The 16554-nt window shown below is 40.7% G+C and overlaps 1 protein-coding gene across 2 annotated transcripts in view; it reads right to left on the bottom strand.

Annotated features, from left to right (window-relative positions):
* The window catches only part of PACS1 (phosphofurin acidic cluster sorting protein 1), a 45532-nt gene that overhangs the window by 24717 nt on the left and 4261 nt on the right, over positions 1-16554 (bottom strand). For both annotated transcript variants that reach the window (XM_088137310.1, XM_088137311.1), the window contains exons 2-4: positions 2880-2967; positions 2120-2209; positions 792-917 (exon numbers count right to left, since the gene is read on the bottom strand). In XM_088137310.1, the coding sequence (XP_087993436.1) occupies positions 792-917; positions 2120-2209; positions 2880-2967 (304 nt within the window). The remainder of the gene's footprint in view (positions 1-791; positions 918-2119; positions 2210-2879; positions 2968-16554) is intronic.

Raw genomic sequence — 16554 nt, 5'->3', positions numbered from 1 at the left:
GGCTTAGCATTGTGTGAGATCCGGCCCAAGCCATAATGATTTCCACTGCTGAAAAAACGTACTGCAAGGTGTGAAGCCAGCAAACCTTCAACTTCCTTGAAGGCACAGCCATGTTTTTTTCTCTTTCCCAAGAATTATTTCTAATGACATCTCCAGAGAGGTGTTTCTGGAAAGGGACTGCAGCTCAGTAGCCAAGTGCTGAAGGACCCAGGCTAAGGCTGCGGAAATCAGCTATTTTAGAATGGCAAGAATTGGGAAGGAGGTGGCCAGGACAGAAAACAGACCCCACATGGATTGCTGGAACTCTACTCTACTGTCCCCTCTGTTGCACCCCAGAGAATTGAGGAGGAGCACTCTTTCTCACCCCCTCCTCTGTTTCAGAGCGAAGGTGACGTTGATGTAACTGCCCCTGCATTCCTTCTTCAAGGCCATGTTCGTATTCGTCTACACAGGCAGAGTTCTGCTTTGGCATCATCGTCATTATCCACCTCCAGATCAATTCTTATAATTCCCCAGCATAAGCCTACGTGCCTCTGCATTTTCCTTGCTGATTGAGATCCCTTAGAAATATCTCCTAATGGAGCCACATATTTTCCACTTGCTCAAGGCGTGTCGTAACTCTGACGCCCAGAATGCCAGGCCAACTTCCCAGTTGGCTGGGAACTCTGGCTTCTGTAATACAAACATATCTGGAGACCTTCTCTGTGCATCTGAGAGCATATAACCATCGTGGTCAGCTCCTGTCCTATTATTCTTCCTCAAAGATCCAGCTGCCTCTCCCTCTGCCTTACCTCGGCCATGTTGATCAGGCCCACAGCCAACGTTTTGTAGCCTAGAAAGGTCCGGTTTTTGTATCGCTTCCTTCTCTGTAACATGATCTGCAATTTATTGGCGTCTCGTTTCAAGAAGTGAGGATACTGCAAAAGAAATGCAGGGGAAAAAAGTATCAGGACCAGTTTTAACAGGCCAACTTTAGAGTGCGTGTTTCAGGCTGTGGAGCAGGTAAAATGGGCTGGGGATTCACACACTCCTGTTGAAAGAACACTCCCAGGGTTAACAAGAGATCTTCGAGAGATCCCACCAGCCAGCCAGCACACCCTGACCTTTCCCAAAACGCAGCACCCAAACCTGCATGCGCCTGCCTGAATTGCAATCCCCAGCAACAACACAGAAGGATCCCACACCGTTATTTCACGTCTTCCGACTTATTTGGGAGAAAGTCTCAAGAACAGTTGCTTTGTCTGAATAGGAAGCAGATGGATGGGATCTAAAAATGCACCTAAGGTCTGTGCAGTTCCAAAGATTGCTTTCCCACCAAAGACAGATGGTCCAGCAAAGCAGCATCGTGTGGATGATCCTGGGAAAAAAGCTGTCGCTAAAATGAAAAGCCCAACACCCTTCTCCAGAGCACTGGCAATATACCAAATTCTGCAATTAAAATAGAGGTGAATAACAAAAAGACCTGGCATATTCCCTTTGAAGATCAACATTTCAAATGCTTTAAATACCCAAACTGCACACCCACCGCAGAGGAGTTAAACACAGTCCTCCAGAATGTATACAATTTACAGTTTAACAGAGATCCAAAGACTTAACTTCTTGGGTCTCTCCGTTAAGGTGGAAGTGTGGCTTAACAAGATTTCCAATTTCACACCAATCTCCTGTCAATTACCTTCCAGCACGTGACAGTCATTACACACCTTACTGAGAAAACACTAACATGAGGCACACTAGAATAGTTCCCTACAGGTCCTGTTAGCGGGAGAAAAGTGGGCCTTCAGTGTCTCCCCAAGGAGATGTTCTCCTCCTAAGTGATTTTGGAAAAATAACGGCGGAGTCTAATGTTATTTCAAGGATGCTTCTGTATTTGTACTGTTGCGTTTTGAATTTCTTAAGGGTGCTCAACTGGCAATGTGGTTGCTGAAGATAGTAGGAGAACTCTTCCCACAATTATGCCATATTGTGGGGATTAATGAATGACAACTCAAACAAGGCCATGATTACCACTATCGGGAGCTTTTGAGAGTCAAATTATTTGGGCTTCAAACGCAACTGCACACCTGCCATGTTAAGTCCCAATGCTTTGCCAAAAGCTGACATTCTGCTAAAGTGCACTTACCTGCAATGAGAAAGTCAACTGAAGCTCTGTTTCTACGAGTCCGCTCACAGGCAAAACGATCTCGTTGGACCTCAAGATCCGCTTTGAACCCTGCAAGAGGCACAAGTAAGTTCGTATGCTTGAAAAAAGGGGGAGGCAATGCTGGGATCGGAGCCCCAAAGAGCAGACTAACAACCTGCATTCTGGTCAGTTCTCTACTCAGAGAGAGACTGCACCATCTCTCTCACTCATGTGCAATTTATCATTTCAACCAAACAAGGGAAATGGGACTATCCATACATCAAGAGTCCGTTTTACTAGACAAAGCATAGTAAATTTTGGGAAATTCAGTCCCAAACATCTGGAACTAGGTTCAATGAAGGGAAGTCGGGAACAGAAGCACAGGAACAGAGAAAATAGCCTCATACCAAGAAAGAATATTTGGATAGTGAACTAGTGATCCTCCAGCTGTTGTTGAACCACAATGCCCAACAGCCCCAAGGACAACAGCCAAACGTGGAGAATACAGAGAATCATGGAAGAGTAACATCTGGAGAGCTTATATACTGCTTGATGGTGACGCTTTGTGGCTCACTCAGGAGATGCTGGGGCTAAAAGTTCAGATACAACAGTAACTATCTGAATGCTAAGCATGCATTTCACTCCTAAGTTATAGCCCTTTCCTCTCTGGAGCAGATCTGCTACACAGCAGGGGTAACTCTTGTGGCCATTAAGGCCAATAAGCTGCTTGGCACGTCCTCGTTCAGTCAGTATTACATACCTGCAGTTTTACAGCAATCACCACCGAGCTGAGATCCTTGTCCATCTCTTTCAGCATAATGAGCTTCTTCAAGGTCAAACTGAACAGTCTATCCAAAGGGGGGAAAAAAGAGATACATCAAACATCCAGGTAACAATCCCTCGATCCTGAAGTCAGACAGAAACAAAACAGCTCTGTGTGACATTTGCCTACAGCCTGGCTGGAGAGAAACAGGTCTGCCCATCCTAGGAAGTTAGAATCAGTATACCTAGCATGCAAAGTCAACAGGTAGGCAGACAAGCTGAATTCAACGGATTGAGACCTGGTTGAGAAGGACTGTCAGCTTCAGGGATGCTAAGAAACTCCAAAAATGGGCTTCTGTATCTGTATTCCAATCATAAATGCTTTGCAGCTCATTTATTTGATACGGTCCTCAGATAAATACCAATATTTGCCCAAAATAGAGCATTCCGTAACAAACAGAGATTCTAAAAATAATATAAGCCATGCACAAAGGACAATAACTCTGTACAAGATCAGCTCTTGCTATGCGCTGGCATTTAAAGTGTAAGAACCCATTTTTCTACCTAGATCTGTTTAGTGTACCCAAGCGGAGAGTTACCGAACAGGCCTGACTTTGTTTAAAACATCGTACAACATTTATTTTGGATCTGCTGGGCCTAAAGAATTTGTTGAGAGGAAGATGCTATCTATTTTGGCTGCTTCAGGACCCAGATGGAAAACTAGCAAATGGAATTTGGGGCTTTTTTCCTAGCAAGGAATCTAGCAGGCCTAGCAAGGAATTTTTATCTTTTATGTTAAGCCACAAATAACTAGCACTCAGCACGGGTAGGTGGGATACAGATTTCTTCCCCCCCAGACTAGTAATGTGAAGGATCACCTCGAATGAACAGCATTCATGGCTAAGACTCACAAGCGTCAGTTGCCGAGAATCAGGATTCTAAAAGGCAGTCTAGTGGCCATGTAATAGAAGTCAAATTAAAGAATTAATGGGAGTCAAAACGGCCAATTCCCCCACAGTATCGGTGCCAGCAAAGGAAAAGACCTCTGATGCAACAGGAAGACTTGTTTAGCTTCTTCACACGCAAACACACACAAATGCTCAACAACAGCACGAGCTTTGATTTACCACCCCCTAATCTTTCCCTGCAAAATACAAAGCTAGACCCTTGCATCAACTCTCCACAAGTGCCATCTAAAAGAAAGCATCGAGATTTGCTTTAATGCTACACGTGCGCGCACACACAGAGACACATAAAAGACAGACTGGAGAAAGGAAAGGGCTTCTTCACCACATTGCAGCTGAGCTAATAAAGGCTTAAAGAGGCTCTTCCCAGCTTCCAAGTATGCATGAAAACCAAAGTGCAACAATGAGGGGAAATGTTGATTACTAAGACTGGTTTTTTCCCACTTAATTACAGTCCAATTATCTTGTAAACTTCAAAACGCTTTTGCTCTGATGCAGTAGAGAAATCGTGCTTTTGAAAAGGGAGCCATTTTAACAGCGGCATTTTATTTAAGCGGGGTGGCGTGGGGAATCTAAATGCGTAACGTTTAATCAAAAGTTACTTCTTCTGAGCTGCAAAAACGCCACCGTGAAGGGAACAGTGTTCTCTCTTATCCTTTAAATGAAAAGGAGAGGGGGGTGTATTTTGAAAGCACGGTCGGTTCTTCCTCTGGTTATAAAAAAGTGTTTATTTAAGTTACCTCGATTTTTAAAAAATTAATATTTGCACGGTTATGAACCAACTGCGCAACCAGTTGTAACCACTTCCTTCTTCCTTACAGCAACGTTTCCAAGCTACTGCAGGTGATACGGAAAACTGCAGCAACTCGGTACCGAATTGTGAGAAATCTTACTAAGGGTACAGAATTATAAATTTCTACTGTGTCATGAATATAGTACCAACGCAGGCAACAGATAGAAATGCCGGCCCCAACTAGTTTACAAACTTACATTATGATGGGAGAAACCCAAAGAAATGGGGAAAATAGAACGATGTTCATGTTTACAAGAACCTGGGGCACCACATTGCAGACCGAAGAAAGGGGCCTAGGATATGTATGGTTCTGGGAAAATCCTCCTTCAAAACTCAACTGAAGGTTCCCTCCATTGCATTTCTTTAAATCAAGTCCTTGGCTTCGTTACAGCACTTTCTATTGGATTTGCGTTCCCTTCTTGAAAAACAGTCGCTCTGTGATTTTCAACACTTAACCAATTGTGAGAAAGGTACTGGAATATGAAAAAGTCTCAGCTCTTTTTCTCAAGTAAATCTTCCATCCTTACTTCGGGCCCAAGGGGGATGTCAGTTAGCTGGCAGCAAATCGCCTCCTCTTCTCTCGCAATCTAATACATATATCATTATGTCGGCCAGCACTGAGGACACACCAGAGCAGAAAGGTAAGATGCAAATCAAATAATAATAAATAGCAATACTAAAGTCAAACGTCTTCCATATGCCATCAACTTCCAACCAAGGTCATGTCAAGGATCCTTCTTCTCATTGCTCATCGGGGAACGGCGTACCGGCTGAATGACAAATCCAATTAGCTGCATGAAGCCAAGTTGAAACAAGCCTCAAGTTGACAACCAGGAAATTTACTTATTAGGATTTTGAGCAGGAGATTTGTTCAGACTTGAATGGTCTGACATCAGAAGAGGATCCTATGTCTCAATAGCCAGCTGTGATTAAAATAAAGCAGCAAATGGGGTGCATTGAGAATTACAGCTTGTTAAAGGATTAAGGAGCGTTCTCTTCATAAGCAGATGGTGATGTGAACTGCCGAGACTCTTAGTGGATTGTGACGGGTATAAATGGAATGAAGAAATAAATGAATATTAAGAAAGTAAGGGAGACCATCTTGAGAATATGATTTGACGAGATTAATACCTAATCTTGGCTACTTCTGCGGGCTTGGGCACACGCCACTTCATTTCACTTTACTTTCTTCCTAACTTGCCCAGTTCAAAGATCAGACCTAACTGCTTTTATTTTCTTCCACTTCAGTAGTCCTGACGGATTCAGAAGTCAGAATCCCATGCTGTAGACAGAAGACATCATCCCTTTTTGGAGTGGGATTGAAGGACTAGAGGCACAATAGGAAGGAAAATGCTAAAACAGAAACACTCCACACAGGTTTCTGTTCGACCACTGAATGGCATAAGGCCAGTCATACATACTCAGCCTAACTTGGCAAAACATGCATGCGCCCTGAGCTTCTCATAAGGAAGGAATACAAATGGAATAATTCAACAAACATGCTCACAGTAATCTGAATTCAGGAGTGCAGAAGAGTTTAAGAACCATGGATCTTCATCAGCAATCAATCAGTGTTCCCACAAAGACTGACGTACACCAAGTTAGGTTATTTGTTCTTCATAGTTAGAATAATATAGGTTAGCAGGAGGGCATGGAAAACCCCCATGTCTGATCTAGAAATTGACTCAGCCAGCCAACAGCATTGAGTGTAATAAGATATACCTGGCTAATGAGAAGTCAAACACAAACATCTGAGAAGACAATGATGACTATAAATAAAACCTATATCTAAGCTATGAACCCCAGAACTCCTTCATATCAGGCCTCATCATTTGAAATAACTTCATTTCCTGAAGCAGGACCAGGGGAAAACCCAACTTAGCATCACTTTGAGTTATGAGTTACAGTTTAAACAGCCTGGTGAAAGCCGACCACACTTCAACACTTTTGTATCTTGTCTCCCACCAGCTGCAAACACCCAAAAGTCAAGCATGTGGGACCAGTCTGATTCTGTGTTTTGTACTAGATGTGTTAGAATGAAGCACTTGCTCTGTGCAGGTGCTCTGAAGCACCTCACCTGTGCAACTTTGAGATGTGTGGCCTTCAACTCCCAGGATTCTCAACAATGCCCATGCTGGCTAAGAAATTCTGAGAGTTGAAGGCCACACATCTCAAAGTTGCTCAGGATAGAAAATGCTGCTCTACTTTAACTTGCACACAGATTCTCCTACCACCCCTCCTGTCCCTAACGTTTGAACCGGACCCCCCCAAAATCCATTCTAAATTGTGTCAAGCATTATTTATGTCAATATAATAATTTGGAATTCTCTGTGTGGCACAGACAGTTTCTTCCTTACCCAGCCACTGCAAATTACACTCCACTGTATATACAGATGCAGACTTATTTTCCCTCCCCTCTCCCTCCCTGCCCTGAGAGCAAAAAACACCCTTCTCTTTATACCTTGAAGTTTATTCTTCATCTCTGAGTTGAAAGAATGAAGAGGTAAGAGATAGTCTTCAACTTGGGAGGAAGCAAAGACATGCCAGAAAAGGCTCTCTCTTACTTACCAGGCTTAGAAAATGATATCTGAGCAGGTCCCAAAACATACAAATTTACCCACTGTAGAAAGGCAGAGACCATCTGAGACACGGTACCTATTTCCAGCTGCGGTGGCCATAGTCCCAAAGTTCCCATTGCCTTCCTGAAGCGTTTTAGAATATCCAACTATCTGATGGTGCAGAACGCGCATGAAAAACTCTTTCAGAAAGAAAGTCTTCGGAAACAGAAGCCATTTCACACACCGAAGGCCAAGCCTCTTAAAGGTAATTCACATGACTAAGCAAGGCAGATTCTGGATGAAACTATACACCTCACACACTGTTGACTAGCAAGCAACTGAATGACTTAGGACTCCAGGAATCTCCAAACTTACATGTGCTTGCTACACCACACGAAATACAAAACTCTAATTGGAGGCAGTAAATTATCCCATTTGAATGTTCGTAACTCCTCTCGTGGGGAAGGGCAGGGATCTATTGAAACAGCAAATGTTCAGTTTTTTTAAAAATGTCATGCCCAGGAGACTGAAGTATGAATAGCCACAAGGATGCTAAATGAAATTGCCCATACATCAATATGTACCTTCTTTTCCAAACAAAACACAATAAAATCAAGGTAAATGTTTCACAAGTACAGGCAGAATGGAATACAGATTGTTCTCCGATAGACTAATTGTTTCCAAGACCTGCCACAATTATACATTTCTTGTAAAGTGATTAAAGGAAGCCAGATTTCAGTAAGGTAAGTTATTTTGGGAATATATTACGGATATTGTCACACACGCTGCCTTGGCTTTTTGTAGATCTTGCAACATCATCAGTGACGTATAGGGAAATCAGCGCTTCTCTCAGACACTCCACAGTGCCTCAATCTTGAAATCATTTCTAATAGAATTGCCTACCTGACTATATCCTACACCGATCCTACCATCTGGGAAACAAAACATAGCTATACATGTGCCACAGTGAGGAAAATGGAACCACCTATGCAAATAATTTAGGCCACAAAGTCAGAGAACTGTTGGAAAATTACTCCTGTAATAATTTATTGTAAAGCAGGATGTTTTCTATTAACTATTCTCTGGGTCCAGTGATCACTCTAAAAAGTCAGTTGCTTCCAGATCCATAGTACATCTTGAAACCGAAATCCCAGCCTGGGCCCCACCACTGAACCATAAAGTAGCCTCATTGACTAAATAAGATTAGCACCTAATTTCCACTAGTTTATTTCCTGATTAGCTCACTCTTTTAATCTAAGAGAAGCCAAGGAATTTCAGGTTGACTCCATGGCTTTTACTCCAAAAGTTGGTCTATTGCTCGATTCTAATAGGCCTTGGGTAGAACATCTCCTATGTCTGTTCCTCTAGGACTTTCAACTGGGTTTTTTGTAACTGTGGAACTCCTGTCTATGGGCTATGCTATCGGGTTCGGATAAGACATAGACAGCTGTGACTGGAAAGATGTCAAGATGTCCATCAAGGGAGAGAGAGTAACTGTCATTACTCTTAAGACATGCATTGTTAGTGACATTCTAAGGAATACTCAGCCCTGCAAGAATTCACAAAAATTATTACAGTGGTCTTTTGAAACTCTCATCTTTTGACTACAGTACTGGGAGTATAGACAAAAAAGAGTTAGCACCACTGGAGCACCTTCGACATTCAACCCTTTACAAATATCTATTTATTTAAACAATTATTACGGCCACCCATCTCATAGCGATGACTCTGGGGACTGACCTAATAGGTGAAGCATAGTGAAAGACTTATCACACTCATCCCTTTCCACTTCAGCTACTGTGTCACTGGATTAACACAATTACCCCAAGCATAAATTATTTGTGATCACAGCAAAAGTGCATTATCTATCATGGCTAAGCTCTGACCCACAGAAGAACAGCAAAGCACTGAACCTAAACTCATGAGACAATCTTCAAGCTGCTTCTTGCAGAGACAATTACTGCAATCATAGCCAATAGTTCCCTACAATTTCATCATTCCAGATAGGCTGAGGCATGTCTTTATAATTATCGGCAAATAATAATGAAGGGTAAGAAAGAACCAAGGAAAAAACTAACACTTTAGTGTAATGTTTTACTAAACTGCGGAATGGAACTTTTTTTTTAAATGAAATTAAAACACAAACTTTTTCTTCCCGTTCCTAAAAATCTCATGAGCTTATCTGCATTTTTGCCACCTAGTAATATAACGTAAAACGTTTTAGTAACTGTAGTTCTGTAAGTGGTACATTAAGGTTGGCTGAAGGGCTGCTGTATCATTTATTCATTGCGAGGTAGTTATTCAAAAATCCACACACACACCCCACCTATACAAACGAGAGAAACTGTGAGGTGTGGACTTGGAACATGAGAGCCAAGAAACTGAAACAGGATGTCTAAAGAATGGCTTTTGGGAAATTTTAGCTGGCGAAGGTACAGATGAGTGGAAAACGAGAATGTGAATTGGAAGCTCCTGTGTTCTCAAAAAATGGGGCCCACGCTTTCTTTAACCACTCTGTTCTTAATCAGAAGAACTGCAGGCCGTTATTAAGAGGACATGGAATTTCAAACACAGCCTGCTATCTGAAATGATTTGAGATAAATGAGAAATAATAAAAAGGTAGTGGTTTCACTGTTTACAGAGTTGTCCAATGGAATAAACAGGAGTCCATGAAGAAGGGAGAAAAGACAGTGTTTCATGCCATGCATAATTAACCTCTAAAATCCACTGTCAAGGATATGGTAATCATTACTGGCTTTGATATCTTTATAGGGAATTAGTCAAACCCATGGAGCAAGAGAGATTTAAGAGTTGTTAACTAAGATAGCTAATTAGAACTTCATCTTCAGAAGCAATACACTCCTGGTAAGAGCTGCTAGAACAAACAAGAATGGCCACATAATAATAAATGATTGTGCTCTGCTAGCATTGGAGAGACTTTAATTCAAATCCCCAATTCAGCCATGAAGCTCATCAACTATGTTTAGCTAAAGAGTTATTAGAGTTAAAGGGGTGGGGAAAGATATACGCTGTCTTGAACTCCAGAGAGAGAATTCAGAATATTGTATCCCTTAAATCAGGGTTTCTCCACCTTGGCCACTTTAAGATGTGTGGACTTCAACTGGGGAATTCTAGGAGTTGAAGTCCACACATCTTAAAGCAGACAAGGTTGAGAAACACTGCCTTAAATAAACACACAATCTGAAGCGGTGGCAATTGACTTCTCCATCAAGCCATCTATTTATCAACTTCTAAAACTGAAGACTCTCATTTTATCTGGCCAATTCTACACAGATAAACTGCACTGACTTGTTTTTTATTGCAAACCCAGTTTTGGAATTATTCATTTTTACTGTACGTAGTTATGTGATTGCCCAGTGAATGCTTATATCTGAAAAAAAAAAAATCCAAAATGGAGTCAATATAGCTATGGACAGAAGAGGGGAGTTACAGACACAGAGTTCTAACCATTTTGCAGAGTTGCAGTCTTTTCATTGAAACAGCGTGCCTAAAATCCTCTAGGCTAGCCACTCAAACTTGCAGAAAAAAGGCCATGTGGGGAACCAAAGATAAATGCTAGCTTGATACCCATCTATCAAAAATATTAAGAATAATTAAATTAATTCTGCCCCAGTGCATAGGCTGAATGAGTCACAGATGATTTCTTGCCACCGTTCAGGTTCCAGCAGATGCAAATAAGCTGCTTTTACTGGTTGATTGCACTACGGATAGAGTGAAAGAGACACTAATGACAAAAGGCACAACAGTCCAAAAAATGCAACGGGCAACACAGATCCGAATCCCCGAATGTGATTTATCCTTAACAGAATTAGCTGGCCAACATCCGTTTCTTATTTTATAACTGCATTCTAGGGTGGCATTTTTAATATTTAAGTAAGTTTCCGTTTGAAAATATGCCTGAAGCTGCTTCACTCTACATACAGAAGGAAGCCTAAAAACAGGCCAACATTTCACAAGCCAAAGGATATTGCCTCAGTGCCTCGAAGTACAAATTTGTGCTGAATGTTATTGTGTTACCCAAGACAGCAACACGGGTTAATCCAGAACGGAATCTGAAATCGTAACAGAATGCTTGGTTAAATATGTGGTTCTTTCTCTCCCTTTCAAAAATAGAATCAGAACAGTGTTGTTAGATGTTGTGGATTTTAGAGGTTTCGTTGTGTATTGTAGAGGTTTGATCAATTTTATGGGTTTCGTTTTATGACTTGAAACTGCTATAAACCAACTTGAGTATAGGGAGTAGGTGACAAACAAGCAAGGGCAATAAAAAAAAAATGCTATCAAATCAGTTTCTCCACTGTGTTTTCAGCAACAGAACACTTCCCGTCTCTACATGGGGGAAAAAAGAGCTTGTAATTGCTGAGATCAAAGTAGAACCCGCACAGTATTACAGTTCAGAAAAACCCTTCAGGATATGTTTTTTTATGGGAACCGAAGACCAGAAACACGTGCCTCTTTTATTATGACCCAATAGCACACAAACAGAAGCCATGTGATTAGCCACCGTCACAACCTTCACGTTCAAGATCACTTGCTGATCAACCTAAAACAGTATTCTGTTCCAGGGGAGAATAATTTTTATCAATTTTAAGATAAACAAAATAGAAACATTGTTGATGCATCCTTGCTACTCACACTCTATCAACAATTTAATACAGAAATACATAGGCTTCTTTTCAAGTTTCACATTATAAAGGAATTCCCTGGTTGGCTTTACATGTGCTAACCATGGTTTGCTTCAATGATGGCTTGTGGAGTAAGCCCCACAGTCAAAACAGTCACATTAAGACACAAGGCGTGAATCCTCTCCCTATATGCAAGAGAGCACTAATCTAAGTACAGCAGAGCAATTTCATTTTTGACCAATTTTCCTCTGCAAAGGGAACAGTTGAGAATTTGGCAGGCTGCGATTATTTATAAACGTCCATCAAAGCAAAGGACACCAAAACAAGACTTCAGAAATAAAACCTCCAGCTTCACAGGCCCTAAATTACCCTCTCCTTTCCACAATCTGCATTTCATTATCCTGTTTTTTTTGTGATAGCGGCGGATTTAATAGTTCTGACCAGGCAGTTATGCTGGAAGACTTTTAAATCACTTAAAAAAGACAAATCTCTGCCAGTTTGGGCCTGGCCGTTGTGCCAATGTGCTGTTATTTGATTGTTTCTTCGCTGACATTCATAGACACCTTCAGGATAAGCACAACGTGCTCCCGATCATAACATTTGCTAATATTCATGCAATTTACACATCAAAACTGAATCACGGCAGGCTGCGTCAATCTGATCCTTCCCCCAGCATTTATCACGAATTTGAAGTGTCACTGAAACCTCTGCAGAAACGTAATTGCAATCCCTTAAATTCTAGCAAAATAACGCGCTGGGCAATACGGTACATGTATGACCCACAAAAGTGGGAACCTGCCTTGATTTATGTGGGAAAAATTAAAGAGGAGACTAGGGAGCATCGGGGGGGGGGGCTAAACTGCACTTTATTTCCTGCTTCAACTCTGAACAGAGACCATTTCATGCCTTCTACCACTGTCAATGAAACCGCAGAGAATCAATCCGTCTTTAAATATTCTACCTTGTTGCACATCTTGGAACTGCTCACGGGAGGCTCTGGTGCTTATAATATCCTAATCACCAGCCATTTCCAAGTGTTAGTATTGATCCCCCCGTTTCAAAGCTTGAATGTGCAAAGAGCTTTATGCATACCTAGATCGGTATCTGGCAATCCTACGGCTATACCCCTGACAATTTCTTCATACCCCTTTTCAAGAGCTTTTATTTCCACCCAGCTTTGAGGGATTTAATCTCCCTTACGAAAAGAAAAGAAAAGAAAAGAAAAGAAAAGAAAAGAAAAGAAAAGAAAAGAAAAGAAAAGAAAAGAAAAGAAAAGTGATTTAGGAAGTAGTCATGAATTTCCACCCCATCTTTGAGACAAGCAAGGTCCTTGTACAAAACGTGTCTCATTTAATTATGAAATTGTATTTGTTTTTATGCCCAGCAAAAGCAAGGTATTTGTGTCCTTAGCAACCAATTACTTCATTCTTTACTGCATTTTCTGAAATAATAGTTTTCTGAGCCTAGGATACCTGAATTTTTTGCCATGTTTAAACATATGTATTTTTCCCCTGGGGAAGGTATATGTATACCTAAGAAAGCTGAGCACAACCCTACTGATATCATCTTCAATCCAGAAATAGCTATCTTATAAGAAACAATTAAGCCACAGTTCTCTTATAAACTAATGTTCTAATTTGCATTCATACTCCTTTCTGCATAACACTGTCATCACATTTACATTACTTGTTAGCACTATAAAGTCTTTATTTCTTGAACCAGATTCAATTACAGTCCAATTTCTTTTAAGAAATCTCTCTTTAAGCAACTCTCAAGACAATATCAAGGGCATTTATTTTCCAGAAAATTTAACTTACTCTACTTAGTGAAATCTGATATAAGTGCTAAAGATACCTTTGTCAATGTTCAGATCTGAAGTTCCATTATAAACACTTATCCATAAAAACTAACCTCTCAGAGGGTTAATTATCATTTCCTTATCACAATAAACCAAACTATTTGAATTATGTATTATATTTGCATTTGATATCCCCGCAATGAAACCACAAAGTGAATAGGCAGAGTCTCTAAATGATTCTTATTCCAAAGAATAGCTACCAAATAAAGTGCCTTTAGAAACGAAAGAATATGCAAAGGTTCTTAATACAGCCCCTGCATTCCTTTTAGCTTTCACATTTTAAAAACATAGAAAGAGAGAGGCCCAGCTCAGAAACAAAATCTGATTTACAATTCCATTCATGAAGAAAACTAACTTTTGTCTGTAATCAGAGAACGCTCACTGTTTTGAAGTACTACTTACTGCTGCAGGGTTCAAACTGGATTAAATAATGCAATTACCTTTGAGATGTTTTTATCGCAACATCCCAGGAGCACAGGCTGTAAAAGCAACAGAATCATTACTTTTTTAAAACGTTTACTTGCAATCAGTGGTGTTTATGTAGCAAAATCTTTCACTATGTTCCCAAATAATATTCCCATGACGAATCCGGTTTGTATATCTAAATATAATGCACCTGAAACATGTCATATCAACCTTACAAGGACACAAAGGCTACTACTCTGCAAGAAAAGTTACAAAACAATTTGCTCATATCTTTGCACGCAATCTAGAATTAACTACCCGCTCTTACGACATTTTTCTGTCTGGTTAGCTGGAGGAGATGCTTGTTCACCAGAGGCAAGCAAGTGAAAAGCTAAGTCCAATGTTAGACAGCTGTGGAAATAAACTCTTCCAAGGCTGCTTTCTAATTAACACAGGCAACAAATCACAAGGTATACTAGCCGCTGGAATTGTTGTAATTGCTGCATATCAGGACAATCAATTTTTCTCGGTTATGTATGGAATGTGACCGGTATACCAGCATTTTGGAAGGAGAGGTTTTTACAGGAAAGTGGATGGATCACTGTTCATCATGGGCACGCTTTAGGCCAAGTTAACCCTGTTACTGTCTAGACGAGTGTTTCTCAACCTTGGCAACTTTAAGATGCGTGGACTTCAACTCCCAGAATTCTCCAGCCAGCATAGCTGGCATAGACTTCTGCCAGCATAGAATTCTGGGAGTTGAAGTCCATGCATCAAATCTGAAAAATCACCTGAAATGACTGGAAGTTCTAGTATTCTTATTTGCGTCATGATGTCCACATCAACGCATACAACCTACTAGTCATCACCCAAGCCTGCAACCTGACATACACTGTCTGGGAATAAGCCTCAAAGTCTTTACAGTACTTCTAAGTCAACATACAAAAGACCAGAGTGCCAAAAGCCTTGTTTCCCCCCATTCATACCACTTCCAGGGCAGATTAACTACTTCAGCAACCAAGCTCTTATCACTAAGTCAGCACCTATCAAGGTCACTGGTGAAGGAAATGTTCCTACACGCTGTAGAGAACAGGAGTGCAAATGTCATCAACAGGTCTAAAGCTTTAAACGATGAACTGGTGGATTTATTTTAGGTGGCAAAAGTTTTTTTTTTTTTTTTTTACATTGCATTAAAAACAACAGATGGAACTGAGAGTTAAAGGCAGGCTGTTTATTTTTTGAAGCTATTTTAGCTACATACTCTCTTGTTTGGAGAAGGGCACTGAAAATATTCAAGGTGGCCTTCTATCAGAAATTATTTTTGCTTGTTAGATTCAAATTCTCACGTGTCTCAACAACAACAGAAAAGTTATGGGATTGGACGGGGGCTGATAAATGCTGGAGCATGTGTCCCATGGATAGTGTTTTCCTTATGTCAGGGTTCCTCAACCTCAGCAACTTTAAGATGGGTGGACTTCAACTCCCAGAACTCCCCAGCCAGCCATGCTGGCTGGGGAGTTCTGGGAGTTGAAGTCCACCCATCTTAAAATTGCTGAGGTTAAGGAATCCTGCCTTATGTTACAAGCAGAAATCTCATTCAGTTAACAGCGTGTTGTTCCATGAAGAGGACGACCTAAAATGGGACAGCTTATTCCCAAGATACACCCTAGGAGACACCAAAAAACAAAACAAAAAACAGGCTAGCTTTTTAAAAAGAATAAATTTGAGACATGAGGGGCTGGAAAATTTGTCTTATCCCTTCTGTAGCAGCTGAAACAAACTGGAAAGGCTTTGAGAGTAGAAGCTCCTTGCAACATGGATTTTATCCATCCCCAATGTCCTGCAAGATTGTTTTACTGTCAAGGGTTTCCTTGAATGCCCATTTAAATGTAATTAGTTTGCTAACAGACAGGTAGTTCTCAACCAAAATCTATTCAACCAGGTGACAGTCCTATTATAAAGGCTTGCAAATAATCACAGGATCCACATTCATAGCTGCACATGGTGAAAGATCTGACCTGTCACATTTTTTCAAGAGGTCACAGACTATGCCATCCCCTGTACCCACATTTTCCAGATAAAAGCACCAAGTAAAGAACTTCCCTACATTGAAATGTGAATGTGTTAGATAATCAACCACCACTGGACAGATACAAGTAATGTTTTTAAGGCACAGCAGAATGGACTGTGAGACCTATGAAAGTCATAAAGCAACATTAAAGTCATACAAAACAGTATTTCATTCACAGAGAGCAGTGAAATGTAGAAGTCCCATTAAACTGTTCATTCATCTGGAAAGAGCAAAGCTCACTGAAAAATGTATTTCAGCTCCCTATAAAAAGGTAGCAAAGTATTATACCGGTATCTTTGAAAAATGAATAGGAATTCCTTTACACCAACAAAAGACAAGCTTAACAAGCAGGTATCAAGGCTGAGTGCTAAAAGAAC

Source organism: Python bivittatus, unplaced genomic scaffold, assembly GCF_059951505.1.
Source record: "Python bivittatus isolate LINGU-HERP-01145 unplaced genomic scaffold, Pbiv_v1 ctg000180_np1212, whole genome shotgun sequence".
Classification (NCBI taxonomy): domain Eukaryota; kingdom Metazoa; phylum Chordata; class Lepidosauria; order Squamata; family Pythonidae; genus Python; species Python bivittatus.
Note: the sequence above shows the minus strand (reverse complement) of the source record. Positions and strands in the feature narration are given on the sequence as shown.